The 13,596-nt window shown below is 55.6% G+C and overlaps 4 protein-coding genes across 4 annotated transcripts; 2 read left to right on the top strand and 2 right to left on the bottom strand.

The window, feature by feature from the left end:
- Window positions 1-2,752: 2,752 nt before the first annotated feature.
- On the top strand, window positions 2,753-6,102 carry ISF_02694 (WD repeat containing protein pop1; the record flags this gene model as incomplete). Its single annotated transcript, XM_018846300.1, has 2 exons — window positions 2,753-5,926; window positions 5,995-6,102. 2 exons carry the CDS (start codon window positions 2,753-2,755, stop codon window positions 6,100-6,102), a joined length of 3,282 nt encoding a protein of 1,093 aa, XP_018707007.1.
- A 1,285-nt stretch (window positions 6,103-7,387) lies between these two features.
- On the top strand, window positions 7,388-8,062 carry ISF_02693 (hypothetical protein; the record flags this gene model as incomplete). The annotated part of the gene is made up of 2 exons (XM_018846299.1): window positions 7,388-7,929; window positions 8,053-8,062. 2 exons carry the CDS (start codon window positions 7,388-7,390, stop codon window positions 8,060-8,062), a joined length of 552 nt encoding a protein of 183 aa, XP_018707006.1.
- Window positions 8,063-8,336: 274 nt separating this feature from the next.
- Window positions 8,337-10,046, bottom strand: ISF_02692 (hypothetical protein; the record flags this gene model as incomplete). Its single annotated transcript, XM_018846298.1, has 1 exon — window positions 8,337-10,046. One exon carries the CDS (start codon window positions 10,044-10,046, stop codon window positions 8,337-8,339), a length of 1,710 nt encoding a protein of 569 aa, XP_018707005.1.
- An 808-nt stretch (window positions 10,047-10,854) lies between these two features.
- ISF_02691 (Major facilitator superfamily transporter) lies at window positions 10,855-13,104 on the bottom strand (the record flags this gene model as incomplete). Its single annotated transcript, XM_018846297.1, has 6 exons — window positions 10,855-10,965; window positions 11,027-11,238; window positions 11,314-11,758; window positions 11,821-12,083; window positions 12,148-12,257; window positions 12,863-13,104. 6 exons carry the CDS (start codon window positions 13,102-13,104, stop codon window positions 10,855-10,857), a joined length of 1,383 nt encoding a protein of 460 aa, XP_018707004.1.
- Window positions 13,105-13,596: the final 492 nt, after the last annotated feature.

Raw genomic sequence — 13,596 nt, 5'->3', positions numbered from 1 at the left:
GTCAATGCTACTCCCCGCTTCCTTCAATTCGCGGCGACTAAGAACGAGGAAGGGGGTTGAGCATAGCTGCTAAAGCTACACTGCAGGTGAAGGATGGACGATGGCTTGGACTGGCGGCTACATGGAACAGTTGATGCGTAGCAAACCCAAGGTTGGGCGCAAGGTGCATGCATATCCGGGAGGATGCCGCTACCTGCCGTGAATCGACCGCAGCCTGAACTGCATGGAGCTGCGAGCGCCGTGCATTGGCTGAGCGCTTGTCAATAACTACGAGAAATGGAGCGCCAGCCACACCTTACTGGCACCCATTATCAAGGGCGTGAGCTCGATTTACGGGCTAAACGTCATGACCGTGTTTTGTTTGCCGCCGGGCTCTGGGTCACATAACAGGAGACTTGAGCCGCCGTGGCAAAGGCTTAAACAAATGTCCAAAACAAGGATTGACACCGGGGCCGCGATGCCACCGCGACGGCGGTCCAACAGACCGGCCGGAGGGTGCACGGCTTGGTGCGGAGAAAAGGAGGCCCCGTATCCGCAAGCCAGCATGTCGGCATCCCTTGCGGCTGGGCACGCGACGCGCGCGACGGGGATTGATGAGGGGGGCGCTGTGAAAGCAAGCTGCCAGGCTAATGCGGAGTGCCATCGCACCACAGCACCGGGGGCGAAATCGAGGTCTCTACGTGGTTGACGGCCCTTGTTTCGATGCTGTCATCCAAGACAACTGGGATGAAGTGGTGTAGAGCGCCTAAAAAGGCACGGTCGGTCAGTTGGCGCATGTCGTGTCCCTTGGCGAGGCCGAAATGGGAAAGACGGAGGAGGCAAGGAGCCCCTTGTGCTTCTGGATGCTTGCGTGCTCGGAGGAGGAGGAGGAGGGGGGAGGAGTGGTTCAGCCGAACCAGCCAGACGAGCCACATGTAGTTGTATAAGTCAATAGAAATCGGGGGCCTGAGGGACGGGGGCAGGAGGAGGCATGCCGTCACCCTTTTTTTTCTGGCTGGGCACCAACAAAAGTGAAGGCCAAAAATTTTTGCCTCTCCAAGTTTGCCCGAGTCAGGCGACACAGACGTCGCTGGTGTAATAAGAGGACGGATAGACGGCTGGTGTGAAAGACTAGCGCTTCTGGAACAAAGGTGTTTTGCCTTCCCTTTGTCACGCTGTGCTGATTTTTTACCCTGGAGTTTCTCCCTCCGTGCCCGTCCGGAACCAGGGAAGCATCGTTGGTTCGGCCTAGGCCGGAAAAGGGCCCGTTCGTGGTCCGGCGTGATACGACGAACCTGCTCACTGGAAGGGGCTGAAAGGATTCTCGTGGCGCGCTGCCAGCCATCAGGTGAGCGCCTTGGGCATCGGCGGAGGAAGGTCAGCATTTATTGATGGAAAGGAAAATTGTATTATTGGAGCGTGCATGCGTGCGTGTGCGTGCGCATGGCATCCCGGTAGCAACGGTCCGGATCATGATGATAATCATCAGGCGTAGTGATGCAGAGCGTTTGCAGAAATTTTGGTGGTTGGAGCTTGCGTCTAGTCTCGGATGCCCGCAGCGGGCAACTGCCCCCAGGCAGTGGGTGAAGGCGCTGGCCCTTTTGCGGGATCAGAACTCGCTAATCAACATGGAAGGCTGGCCAGGGGGCGTTTTAGTGGAAGTGGCTGAGGAAACCTTGTTGGAGCAGCTGTGACAAGCCTCTGTTTGGCACAACTACAACCTCCGTTCCAAGGCCCTTCCCTTCTTTGGGGATGAGGGATGGTTGAAGGGGGAAAAAAAGACCGGCTCCACTCAGGGCGCCGCTTGCGATGTCCACTTGTTCACTTGTGATTACTTAAAAAATTATGGCAGGTAAAGGAATACTAACATCACAAAGCGTTTCATTTTCATTTCTCTTTAACATAATAGTTGCATGTACAGAATTATGTGTCAATAAGTGATCAAATATTTGCACATAAGCACTGTCTAAAGCAAACCTTGCCTGGAGAGGAGGCCGTCATGAGGCAGGCAACGTACATAGTATAAAACTGTTCCCTTCGAAAGCCCCAGCAATTCCCTTAGCGCCTGATGGCCCCTCTTGTGCCGCCCGGACCCTAGGCTCCCGTGCGCTGTGCTGCAGGTCCTGCTGGGCTTGCCTTGGGCAGTTATGGTACTATGTATTTGGTAAATAAATAGACAGCACTTCTTTTGTCAATACAGTACCAACTAGTATGTTGTGGTGAGCTGGCAAAAACAAGCTGCGTTGGGCCTGGTGCACGCACCAATGCCGGGGCGCCTACGCTCGCGGGCAAGTTAGTATGGGCCATATTATGGGCACTTATTAGTATGGGCTGGCTGTACTGATACGCTCCACGCTCCGCTCAGCCAGCCTGCGACCTCCGTTTGCCAGCCAGTCAGGTCAGTCAGTGTCCACTCTATTGTGTCTCTCCATTTTGCAAACCCCCGACCCCGACCCTCCGATCAGAGCGTTCTGGCCAACGCATCTTGACGCTCCGCCATCTTTCTCCCCCTCTCCTTTCTTGCATCAAGTACGGATATCCCAGGTCTGACGGGGCGCCGACGCATCCGCACACTATATCTACCGCTTGTGCTTAAGCTTTTCAACGGTTTATGCATCATCGAAGCCCGGCTAGCCCGTTCGCCTCGCGCTACTACTAAACTCTGCCTGCCCGGCCACATTCGCGAACCCGAACCTCTCGACACCGCTGCCGGCGGCTCTCTCCCTTGATACATCCCATCAATAGTTTTGCCGCACCGTACAGTGCAGCAACTATGAGGGCTTCGCCGTCGCCGTCGCTCGCCGGTCCACCGCGTCACCTCGACGCCCGCCGCCCGCGCAGTGCCCAGACGCAGACGGTGGCCGTGAATCTGGTTGAGACTCCGAGCCAGCAAGGTACTCATCACTTTCAGCTCCATGTGAGCGAGTGTGTTGAGACCAAGACCGTCACCACCACCACTCGCCTCACGCGAAAGTTCCCCCAGGTCTTCGTACGCGATCCTACGCCCTTGTCCACCCTCGACGCCAGAGAATACCCTCTAGCTAGGAAGCCCACGCCTCCCGAATTGTCTGGCTTCTCCTTGATAAATCCTGGCCGTGTCGATGATATGCAGTTCCTCAAACAAGAGGACCCAGAAGAAGCAGAAGAACACGAGCATGTCAAGCACGAGGTCGACGACGACCCCCTGATGCCAGCCAACCATATTGCCGTACGCAAATCGACAGCCCGCGGCAATACAGATAGCAGTGTTGATGTACTAACTCGTCGCTCTCATCAGTTTCCTCATCGGCTCAGTACAGGACGTACACGTCCCACTTCGGAGCCTCAGCCTCTGGCACCCCAGCCGACAAACGCCCTCCGCCGCTCCAGCCGACATTCCTCCATCTCCCCTAGCGAGCCTCTCGCTCGCCGCACCAGACAGTCTAGCCGACCATCTCTCGCCGATTCCTCAACCTCCGTGCCGCAAGATACGAAACCGCCTACCGCTCGCCAAACTCGATCTTCCCGCTCACAATCTTTATCCAACCGTCTGCGTCGATCTGTTGCCCAGCCACAGCCGAGCAGCAGTGGGCGGCAGCCTGGTGATGGCTCTCGTGTGGACGGGAGTGCTGGGTTTTTGGCCACCCCGGGTACCTCCAGCATCTTGGGATCGTCACAATCACGGGCTGCTAAAGGGAAGGCCCGTCAGTTGGACATAGTGCAAGATTCGCGGGAGACGACGCCCACGACCCAGCTCCAGTACGATGCTGGCAGCCCGGCAGGAAGCGAAGCTCACACAATCTTTAGCAGTAACGTGGCGACACCTCCAATAACTGATGCCGACGCTGAGCCCTTTGGCGATACCGATGAATCGCTTCAACGATCGATCCGCCTACACCAACGGCCCTCAATTGACATTCCGACAGCTCAGGATGCTAGCCTGCCGAGCCCTCGCCTCTCGCCCACTCTGGCTGCTGGGACGCTGCCACGGACAGGCGACGCTATCAACGACGATGAAGAGTCTTCGTTCGATGCTTCCAACCATTCGGCCTGGCCTGCTACTCAATCAACCGACGACGTGGGTTCCATGGAACTGGCGCCCATGGGCTATAGACACGAGGACTCGCGCGAATTGAGTCGAGCGCGCCAGCCTTTCCTTGCTGATACGCAGACCTTACTTGAGGCTTTTGACTCGATGAAGACAGAGATGAAGACGTTCATGATGTATCAGTTCCTGCGGCGCTGCCCTCGCGCGACACTTCGGGTTATTGCTGATGCAGTGAACCCTGCTCTCAAGTGCGATTTTCTTAGGCAGCTACCTCTTGAACTGGGTTACCACATCCTCGCCTATCTTGATTTTCGCGATCTCTGCCGGGCTGCTCAGGTCTCCAAGCACTGGCGGAACATGGTTGATCGCAACGAAACCGGCTGGAAAGAATTATTTGATATGGATGGCTTTGCATTACCGCCAGGCGAACTCACCAAGGCAATAACACAAGGATGGGGCTGGCAAGATCCGGTTGGCCCAACTGGTCACGAGCGTGATCTAAGCATGCACAGTCGTCTCGTTGCCTCTTCGAGGGACCTCGTCCGTTCTGTCAAGAATGAGCAACTGTCCAAAACTCGAAGCGCAAAGCGAAAGCGAGGCATCAGCGCGTATAGCGTGACTGAACGATCAAAGCGCCGTGCCTTTCCGAACGAAGCAATTGTCTCTCGACATGATGGAGAAGAGAGGGAACCGAAGCAGCACAAGTCCGAAGGCCCCATATCTGCTGCCAACGCTGCCGCTTTAGCTGTGCCTGACCCGCAGCTTGGGTTACCCAGCCTTCGACAGCTACATCTCTACAAGTCCCTCTACCGCCGCCACCACATGATTCGGCAAAGTTGGACAAGTGGGAAAGTCAAGCCTAGACATGTGGCGTTTGGGGCACATATAAGACATGTCATTACCTGTCTGCAATTTGACGAGGACAAAATCATTACCGGAAGCGATGACACGTTAATTCACATATATGACACCCGTACGGGCAAGCTACTGAAGAAGCTCGAGGGGCACGAAGGCGGTGTCTGGGCTTTACAGTACGAGGGCAATATTCTGGTATCTGGGTCGACAGATCGATCGGTTCGAGTATGGGACATTGAGCGAGGGTTGTGCCAGCAGGTATTCTACGGGCATACTAGCACGGTTCGCTGCCTGCAAATCCTCATGCCTGCAGAGACGGGCCGTACCCATGATGGTAAACCCATTATGCAGCCAGAGAAGCCCTTGATAATCACAGGATCCAGAGACAGCCAGCTCCGCGTCTGGCGTCTACCCGAAGTTGGCTCTAGGCGCTACATTCAGACGGGACCGCCGGCACATGAATCTGACTGCCCATATTTTATCCGAGTTCTCATCGGCCACACTCACTCAGTGCGTGCTATTGCCGCACACGGAGACACGCTCGTCTCTGGTTCCTATGACAGCACTGTTCGAGTATGGCGCATCAGCACCGGCGAAGCTGTGCATGTCCTCCACGGTCATGCTCAAAAAGTTTATTCCGTTGTATTGGACCACGAACGCAACCGATGCATCTCGGGCTCGATGGACTCGTATGTCAAGATCTGGGATCTGGATACTGGCGCTTGCTTGCAAACGTTGGAAGGCCACAATATGCTTGTCGGTCTCCTAGATTTGCGCGACGAGCGCCTTGTATCCGCAGCCGCAGACTCGACATTGCGCATCTGGGATCCCGAAACCGGTAAATGCAAGCACACGTTGATGGCTCATACAGGAGCTATCACCTGTTTTCAGCATGACGGCCGCAAGGTCATCAGTGGCAGCGAAAAGACTGTCAAGATGTGGGATATACGCAGTGGGGAATGGGTTCAGGACTTGCTCACCGATTTGCGCGGTGTTTGGCAGGTTAAATTTGACGAGCGACGATGTGTCGCGGCTGTCCAACGCGGTGATCTAACATATGTTGAGGTATGTCTTTCAGATGCGCCCGCCCGTGGCAAACACAAAAACAAAAGCAGATGACTAACATTGTGTAGATCCTTGACTTTGGCGCTGTTCGTGACGGCGTCCCGCCTGAGGAGCTCGGTACGCGGAAACTCCTTAACGAGACAGAGATTAGAGCGATGCTTGAAGAAGAACCGTAGCCGGTGCTTTCGTTTTGCCGTTCGTTTTCTGAGTGAAAATCGAAACTGACATTGTTGCCGATGCATTTTGTTGGGAACCCGCATGACGACCGGTAAAGCCGCTCATGGTGCGGCGAAATCCGAATGATTGTTCAACACATCCGCTTTATATATATGTTGCTATTTTTCCTACTCGTTAATTCAGCGAACGCTCGAAATGGTATTTTTGCACACGAAGAGTGTGTTTCGGGGGCTTTGTCTTTTCGCGGTTGGTGGCGTTTTTGCTTTTCCTTCATAGGCAAGGGAGTTTGTACTTGACTTTTCTTCTGCATGAGAGGGGGGCTTTTTTGGCATTTTACCCCGGGGTTTTTGTTGCATCTGTTTTACGGAAGGATATGATTGATGAAGAAGAAGGCGTTGGCAGAAGAGTATTGCAATACTTACGGCAAGGGGAGTCAGCGATGCAGCTTTGTCTTCTCCTGAAGTGCCTACGTTTTCGATGCTCGAGTGTGGGAACAAGCAAAGGTTTGGTACGCATACCTTTCTGACTTTTCGCAGTTGTTTCCCCCTCGACTCCAACTTTGCCTCTGGCTGCAAAACAAAAAGTATTCATGCCGGAACACTTGTACGAAAAAGGGTCCGACGGAAATACAATATAAAATATAAAATCAATACGAATTCCATCGTCACTAGAGTGAGAGTATTCTTTTCTTCCCCCAAGTACTTTGGTGCAACCGGTTCATCCCCAGGTATTCCCTGGCAAATATGCCGTGTCAGCTGGAGTAACGCATGACCCCGCTATGCCGCTACAAGTTGTATCTTATGTATAACATTCCACATGTCAAAAGCGACGCAGCCCTGAGAAGAAGAGATTAAATTGATATATTTACAGATGCATACTTTGCTTACATGATCAGACTTTGCTTTTACTGGATGATGCTGATTCTATAATTACGGGATCCTAAGGGCTGGTTATTTTTGCTAGTCTTGGTGGAGGGGGGCATGATGTACAGTACATACTATAATGTACTATACTAAAACTTTTGGCCCCCAAAACGACCTGTCAAGACAGTCGAGACGGCATCGCTCCCGCTGACAACGAATCGCGTGGGGCTCGCCCTTCTTCGGTGGTGCCATTTCGAGGGAGAAACGAAGAAAAGTGTCCATCTTTCATTCGCCACACCGCCCTATGTAGTCAACAGACGACCGACACCTTCCAAACCGCTCCTTCGGCATCCACGGACTCAGCTCCAGCTTTGCCGCACGCAACTTCCGGACACGGACATACAGCAAACCCACCCGAACAATGTCCACGTCGGACGGCGTCAGGCCCGACAGCCTCATCCGAAAGACCGACGGCCGCCGGTACTGGGAGGCCGCGACGGCCGACCTTGACGGCATGCTCGGCGGCATCCCCGCCGTCTTCAGCCCCATCTCCCGCGTCGACCTGCAAGGCTCGCGGACCTTTCTCTCCCGCCTCGGTCCCCCCCCCCGGCGCAGCATCGGGAGGGTTACGGAGGGCCTGCTGTCCCGCGTGGCGCTGCAGATTGACGTCGTGGAGCCGGTGGCCAAGTTCGTCGAGGTGCTGCGGCGGCGGCCGCGCGTGCGGCGCGTCTTCCCGGTGGGCCTGGAGGACTGGTCGCCGGCGGCGGGGGACGGCACGCGGTACGACCTCGTCTGGATGCAGTGGGTTCTGGTGCACCTGACCGACGAGCAGGTCGTGGGGTACCTGGAGCGGTGCCGCGATGCGCTGGTGCGGGGCGACGACAAGGCCGTCATCGTCGTCAAGGAGAACGTGAGCACCAGCGGGCGGGACGAGTTCGACTCGGTGGACAGCACCGTCACGAGGTATGTTTGCCCGTACCCCCCCCTTCCTCGCCGGTTCTTGGCACGCGGGCTTTGAACGGGGGACTGACGCGGAGAGCAACACTACATAGGCAAGATGAGACATGGCTGCGTCTGTTTGTGCAGGCCGGGCTGAGGGTGGTTAGGCACGAGCGACAACGAGGCCTGCCGGAGACGGGCCCAAATCCACTGCTGCCTGTAATGATGTATGCGCTGAAACCATGAACGAAGAAAAAGAAAACACATGCAGTAGAAATGTCCACGTGGAGAGTAGATTTTGCAATTCTGTCATTCTCTGTCATTCATATATATATATATATTTATGTTTGTGCGCCAAATAAAAACAAGGAAAATTTCACCTCAACACTCGATTCACCCCCTTTGAAAGCTGAATTGCATCATCTCCCGCTTTACGCCTTCTCGTACTCGGCCGCCATGGCCTTGCCGGCCGCGCGCCCTGAGAAGATGCAGCCGCCGACAAAGGTGCCTTCGAGGGAGTTGTAGCCGTGGACGCCGCCGCCGCCGAAGCCCGCCGCCTCTCCGGCCGCGTAGAGCCCCGGGAACGGCGTGCCGTCCGCGCGCATGACGTTGCTGTCGAGGTTCGTCTCGATGCCACCCAGCGACTTGCGCGTCAGCAGGTTCATGCGGACGGCGATGAGCGGGCCGTGCGCCGGGTCGAGCAGGCGGTGCGGCGGCGCGATGCGGCTGCGCTTGTCCGGCCAGTAGCTGCGCCCGTTGTGGATAAGCATCGCCTGCGCGTCCTTGCTGTACGGGTTGTCGAACTGGCCGTCGCGCGCCTCGACGACCGCCCGGACGGCCTCGAGGTCGAGGACGGGGCCGGAGCGCTCCCGCGCGAGTACGTTCATGCCCTCGACGAGCTCCTCGAGCGTGTCACGGACGACAAAGTCCTTGCCGTGCTTCTGGAAGTTCTGCACGGGCATGGTGCCCTTGCTGCTGAAAATGCGTTGGGTGAGCATCTGCCAGATGCTCTTGTTGGTGATGTCAGGGTTCTGCTCGGAGCCGGAGAGGGCGAACTCGCGGGCGATGATGGTCTGGTCGAGGATGAACCAGGTGTAGTCGTAGCCGGTGGCGCAGATGTGCTTGAGGGTGGCGCGCGTGTCGGTGCCGGGGAAGAGGAATGGAGGCAGGCGGTTGCCAGCGGCGTCCAGCCAGAGGGAGGACGGCGCGGGCAGGACGCGGATGCCGTGGCCGGGCCAGATGGGGTTCCAGTTCTGCAGGCCCTCGGTGTAGTGCCACATGCGGTCGCGGTTGATGACGTTGGCGCCGGCCGTCTCGGCGATGTCGATCATGCGGCCGTCGACGTGCGCGGGCACGCCGACGACAAAGTGCTCCGGGACCTTGGGCCCGAGGCGGTCAACCGGCCATGCCTTCTTGACCGCCTCGACGTTGCCGCCGATGCCACCCGAGGACACGAGCACCGAGGAGCCGCGGATCTCAAAGTTGTCGACGATCTTGCGGGAGGACTTGACGCCGCGGGCCGAGTCGTCCTCCTCGAGGATGCTGCCGCGGACACCGACCGCGCGGCCGGCGTCGTCGGTGATGACCTCGTCGACCCGGTGCCGGAACTTGAACGTGATGGTTCCCTTCTTCTCCGCCGCCAGGACAGGCTCCTGGAACACGCGGACGACCTCCGGCCCGGTGCCCCAGGTGAGGTGGAAGCGCGGGACCGAGTTTCCGTGGCCGTCGGCGCGGCCGGCGCCGCGCTCCGCCCAGCCGACGTTGAAGACGAAACCCATGCCGCGGGCACCGACATACTCCTCCATCTCGTCGGTGGCGAAGTCGACGAAAGCCTTGGCCCAGCGGCGCGGCCAGTGATCCTCGACCTCGCGATCGAACTGCGCCGAGTCAAACCAGTCGCGCATGGCGAGCTCGCGCGAGTCTTTGATGCCGAGGCGGCGCTGACGCGATGAGTCGACCATGAAGACGCCGCCGAGCGACCAGAAGGCCTGGCCGCCCAGGTTGGCGCGGTTCTCCTGGTCGAGGATGATGGTGGGCACGTTGTGCTCGGCCAGCTCAAAGGCGGCGACCAGGCCGGCCAGGCCAGCGCCGACGATGATGACGGGCTCCTTCTTGGATGATGTTGACTCGTCTGGTGCCATTGGAGGGAGTGGCAAGAGTTGGTGGTGTTGTGATGAGGTTGATTGATGGAGGGGGGGGGAGAAGCTGGCTCTATACTACGAGCTCTAAGAACAAAGGACCAAGGGAAGGCGGGCCGAATCTGGGGAAGGAGCGCCGAGGGGCTCACTCCACTTCAACGCAGAATGGTCAGGTCGATGTCTATCACGCCCTTGGTGGCGTCAATGACAAGTAAAAATAGTATATAAATACATAAATTGGATGGTGTCGATTCAATAGTAGACAAGGGCTCGTCGGACATCTGACGATTGTGCAGTGAGATGCAAGTAAAGAGGAGATGTCTGCTTCCGGCACCTGTCTACAAGTTGAACAACTCCGTCCCCAATCTCCGGTCCCGCTTTTCTCCAACCGCAGCCTACCTCGGTGATTGCATGGTCCTTGGTGGCAGGTTCCTAGAGACTCGCGTGAGCCGGTAAATAAATGTACAGGTAGGTAGTATTTAGATATGTTATCTATTGAATATTTCTTTTGGAAAAAAATTGGTGGCGATACGTACACTGTATGTGCCGTGTTTGGAACCACAGTAGTACAGTACGGTTTATCCCTGTGGGCCGCTGTCACTGTCGCCACCTGCTGTAAAACACAGCCCAACCATCCGTAAGATATATAAATGCAGTTCTGGGGAGCAAGAAAGACGACACCCCCTCACGAACCTATCCAGACATATAATGATGATCAAAAAATGAACCCAAAACAGCGAATACGAAACAAGCAGCATTGCCACCTGCCACCGTTGGGCCAGCTCAGACCACGGACTCGGCATGTTCCGGTTTATTCCTCTTCAGCTTGCTCATCTCCCTCACATATAGAGTCGACAATAATGCTGCCCTCAGGTGGGAAGTGAGAAAGCAGTAATACGCTCATGGCTACGACTGCAATTGCCTAGCATCCTGTTAGTTAGCGCAGGTGACTCGCTTGTATGAATGGCGTCATCGATGCTCACCGCATTACAAAAGAATGTCGCATATGCCTTTCCAACGTTGGCGAGCGCCGCAAACACGAATCCAAACAGGCCCTGCGTGGACAGGCGTGCAATGTTCTCGACCAAGGTGACGGCATTTAGAGCATCCGCCCGCTGGGAGTCAGGGCACATGGAGGTGATGACTCCCTTGGCGGCCGGTGCAGATCCCGATCCAAATGGGAGCAAAAATGCAGCTGTAATGACGAGAATTAGCAAAAAGAAACATGGCGGATGCTTATCTGCAGCTCAGCCTGCGCGCGGCGACATACCGAGATATATGTGCCAGGGTTTTGTGGCGAACGCTGCCACTGTTGTAAAGCCGCCATCAACAATGAGACTCCAGCGCAAAAAGGTCAGGTCAAACTGAGGGTCCAGGTCTTCATCCTCCTTTGATCGCGCCGGCTTTACAGGTTCGTCGCTCGGAATCGTTCCCATGCTCGAGTCAAATTCTCTCGGGTCCGTCGGCAATGAATCCGGCGTCAGTGTTCCGTCTGTGCCGTATCCCTCTTCGCTCGCAGCCCGCGGCTTGTTGCATGTGCGCTTCGAAGCTAGTAATCGTCTTCCCAGCATGATAATGCGGGGGAAGATGAATAAAAGGAACATGCCCCTCATGAGGGCAAACTCGGACATGAGCAGGCCGTTGCTTGCCTGATTAAAATTGAAGGCAGCCGTGGCATACATCTGGATCAACAGAGGGGCGTAATCGGTAGCCAGCTGCACGGAAATGTCAGCGTTGGAGTCCAAGGAGTGTGGTCTTCAGACAAGTTTCAACATACCACTCCCAAGAAAATACCGGCACAGAGGAAAATAACTCCATAATGTTTTGTCATCTTCCCGCTGGCGAGTCGCAGGTTCTGCGGTACCAAGATGCGCAATGGCGCAAGGAAGCCAGAGGAGCGCTTGCTCGACTTGCTGGTGCTCACGGGCGGCGGGATGTAGGGCAGAGACACGAGCACGTAGACGCATGATAGAAGGAAGAAGCCACAGGCAACATCAAACGGCGCGCGAATGCCAAAGGTATCTCCCAAAAAGCCGCCGGCTAGGACATGGTCAGCCATTTGCATTGTCTAATGAGTGGTATTGGTGGTAGGTAAGAGACGTACTGAAGTTGCCTAGAGACTGACCAAACATGAAGCATCCTTGCAACATGCCAAAAACGGCAGTACGACGGACTGGGGTTACAACCTCGCCAGCAATGATGTTGATAACGAGGCTGGTGAGGAGTCAGTCAGTCAGTCAGTGTACAGTCAGTGCAATGAAATCGACTGGGATAACTTGCATGTAGCCGACTGGACCACCGAATATGGTAATCAGCTGGGTGCTCTGAATTATGTTCATGCCCAGTGTTTTTCCCGCCATTACGCCGAGAATTTGCGCGAGAACTCGGACGGCCGGGATAAAGGTCTGGAAGAGGATTGCGGTTTTGGCTCCCCATTTCTTGACGGCCCATCCGGCGACGAAGAGGTTCACGGTTCCTGGAAGAGAATGTCAGGGGAGAGGCATTTCAAGGCACAATGCCATGAAGAAAAGGTAACAAAATTGAATTACCACATAATGTAGTGGTTATTCCGAGAATGCTGAATTGCGTCGCAGTTCCTGCAGCGATCTGGTTGATGGCGCATCGGTCGCCGTCGCCGGTATACGGAGGGTGGTGATCGTAGTAGGCGTCGCATGTCATGAGCCGAAAGACGTATAGTAGGCTATTTGGGGGCGAGGAAGAAAAGACCGTGAGCGCGGGTCAGGGAAAATAACAATAGAATAAATAGAAAAAATAGAAAAAATAGAAAAAAATTACAGGCTAGGACAGGGAAGACATACGGTACTTGGGTAAAGCTAAATGACAGGGAGATCAAGAAGCCGGCGAGGAGGATGCGATTCTCAACGTGGAAGATGGTGTCGAGCCATGAGCTCGAGGGAATCTGGAGCTGTTGGTCTGACAGCTTGGCGCTGCCATTTTCAGATGCAGTTGCAGTTGCAGTTGCAGTTGCAGCGGGAGGACGAGGTGATTGTGCCGCTCCGGAGCCGCCCGGGAGTAGCGGTGTCGTCTCGTCTGCCGGCATGGTCATCCTCCCGCTCTGCTAATATAGGTAGGCAGACGAGGTTGACGAAGGAAGGGAAGGAAAGTGGTTGCAAGAGAAAAAAGAGGAAGAAAAAAAGAAGATAATGGGGGCGACAAAGAGAGAGAAAGTATAGTCATCTAGATGATCCCCTCCCCCGCCACGGTTCTCGGAAATTTCGGGGCAATTGGCAGGTCAGACTGACGGACTTGATTGACTAGTTATTAGGAGAAGGCAAGTTGGAAGGGAAGCATACCCGGGCTCCGAGGGGGGGCCTGAGGGAAAAAGGTGGACTTGAATGTCTTGGCCGCCCCGGCGCCGGAGACCAGGCCCGCTTCAGCTTGTGTGTCTTGAGAGACAATTTTCCTTGATCTGCAGGTGCTGATGGCGATAATTACCACCTCAAACTCGTTGTCCTTATTCTGTGGTAGTACCAACTAATAAGTATGTATGTGCATAGACTGGAGGACGCCATTGTGGATCGAGGTATTTGTG

This window comes from Cordyceps fumosorosea (assembly GCF_001636725.1).
Source record: "Cordyceps fumosorosea ARSEF 2679 chromosome Unknown scaffold_4, whole genome shotgun sequence".
NCBI classification, from domain to species: domain Eukaryota; kingdom Fungi; phylum Ascomycota; class Sordariomycetes; order Hypocreales; family Cordycipitaceae; genus Cordyceps; species Cordyceps fumosorosea.
The sequence above is the reverse complement of the archived record's forward strand: the minus strand, read 5'-3'. Positions and strand labels throughout refer to the sequence as shown.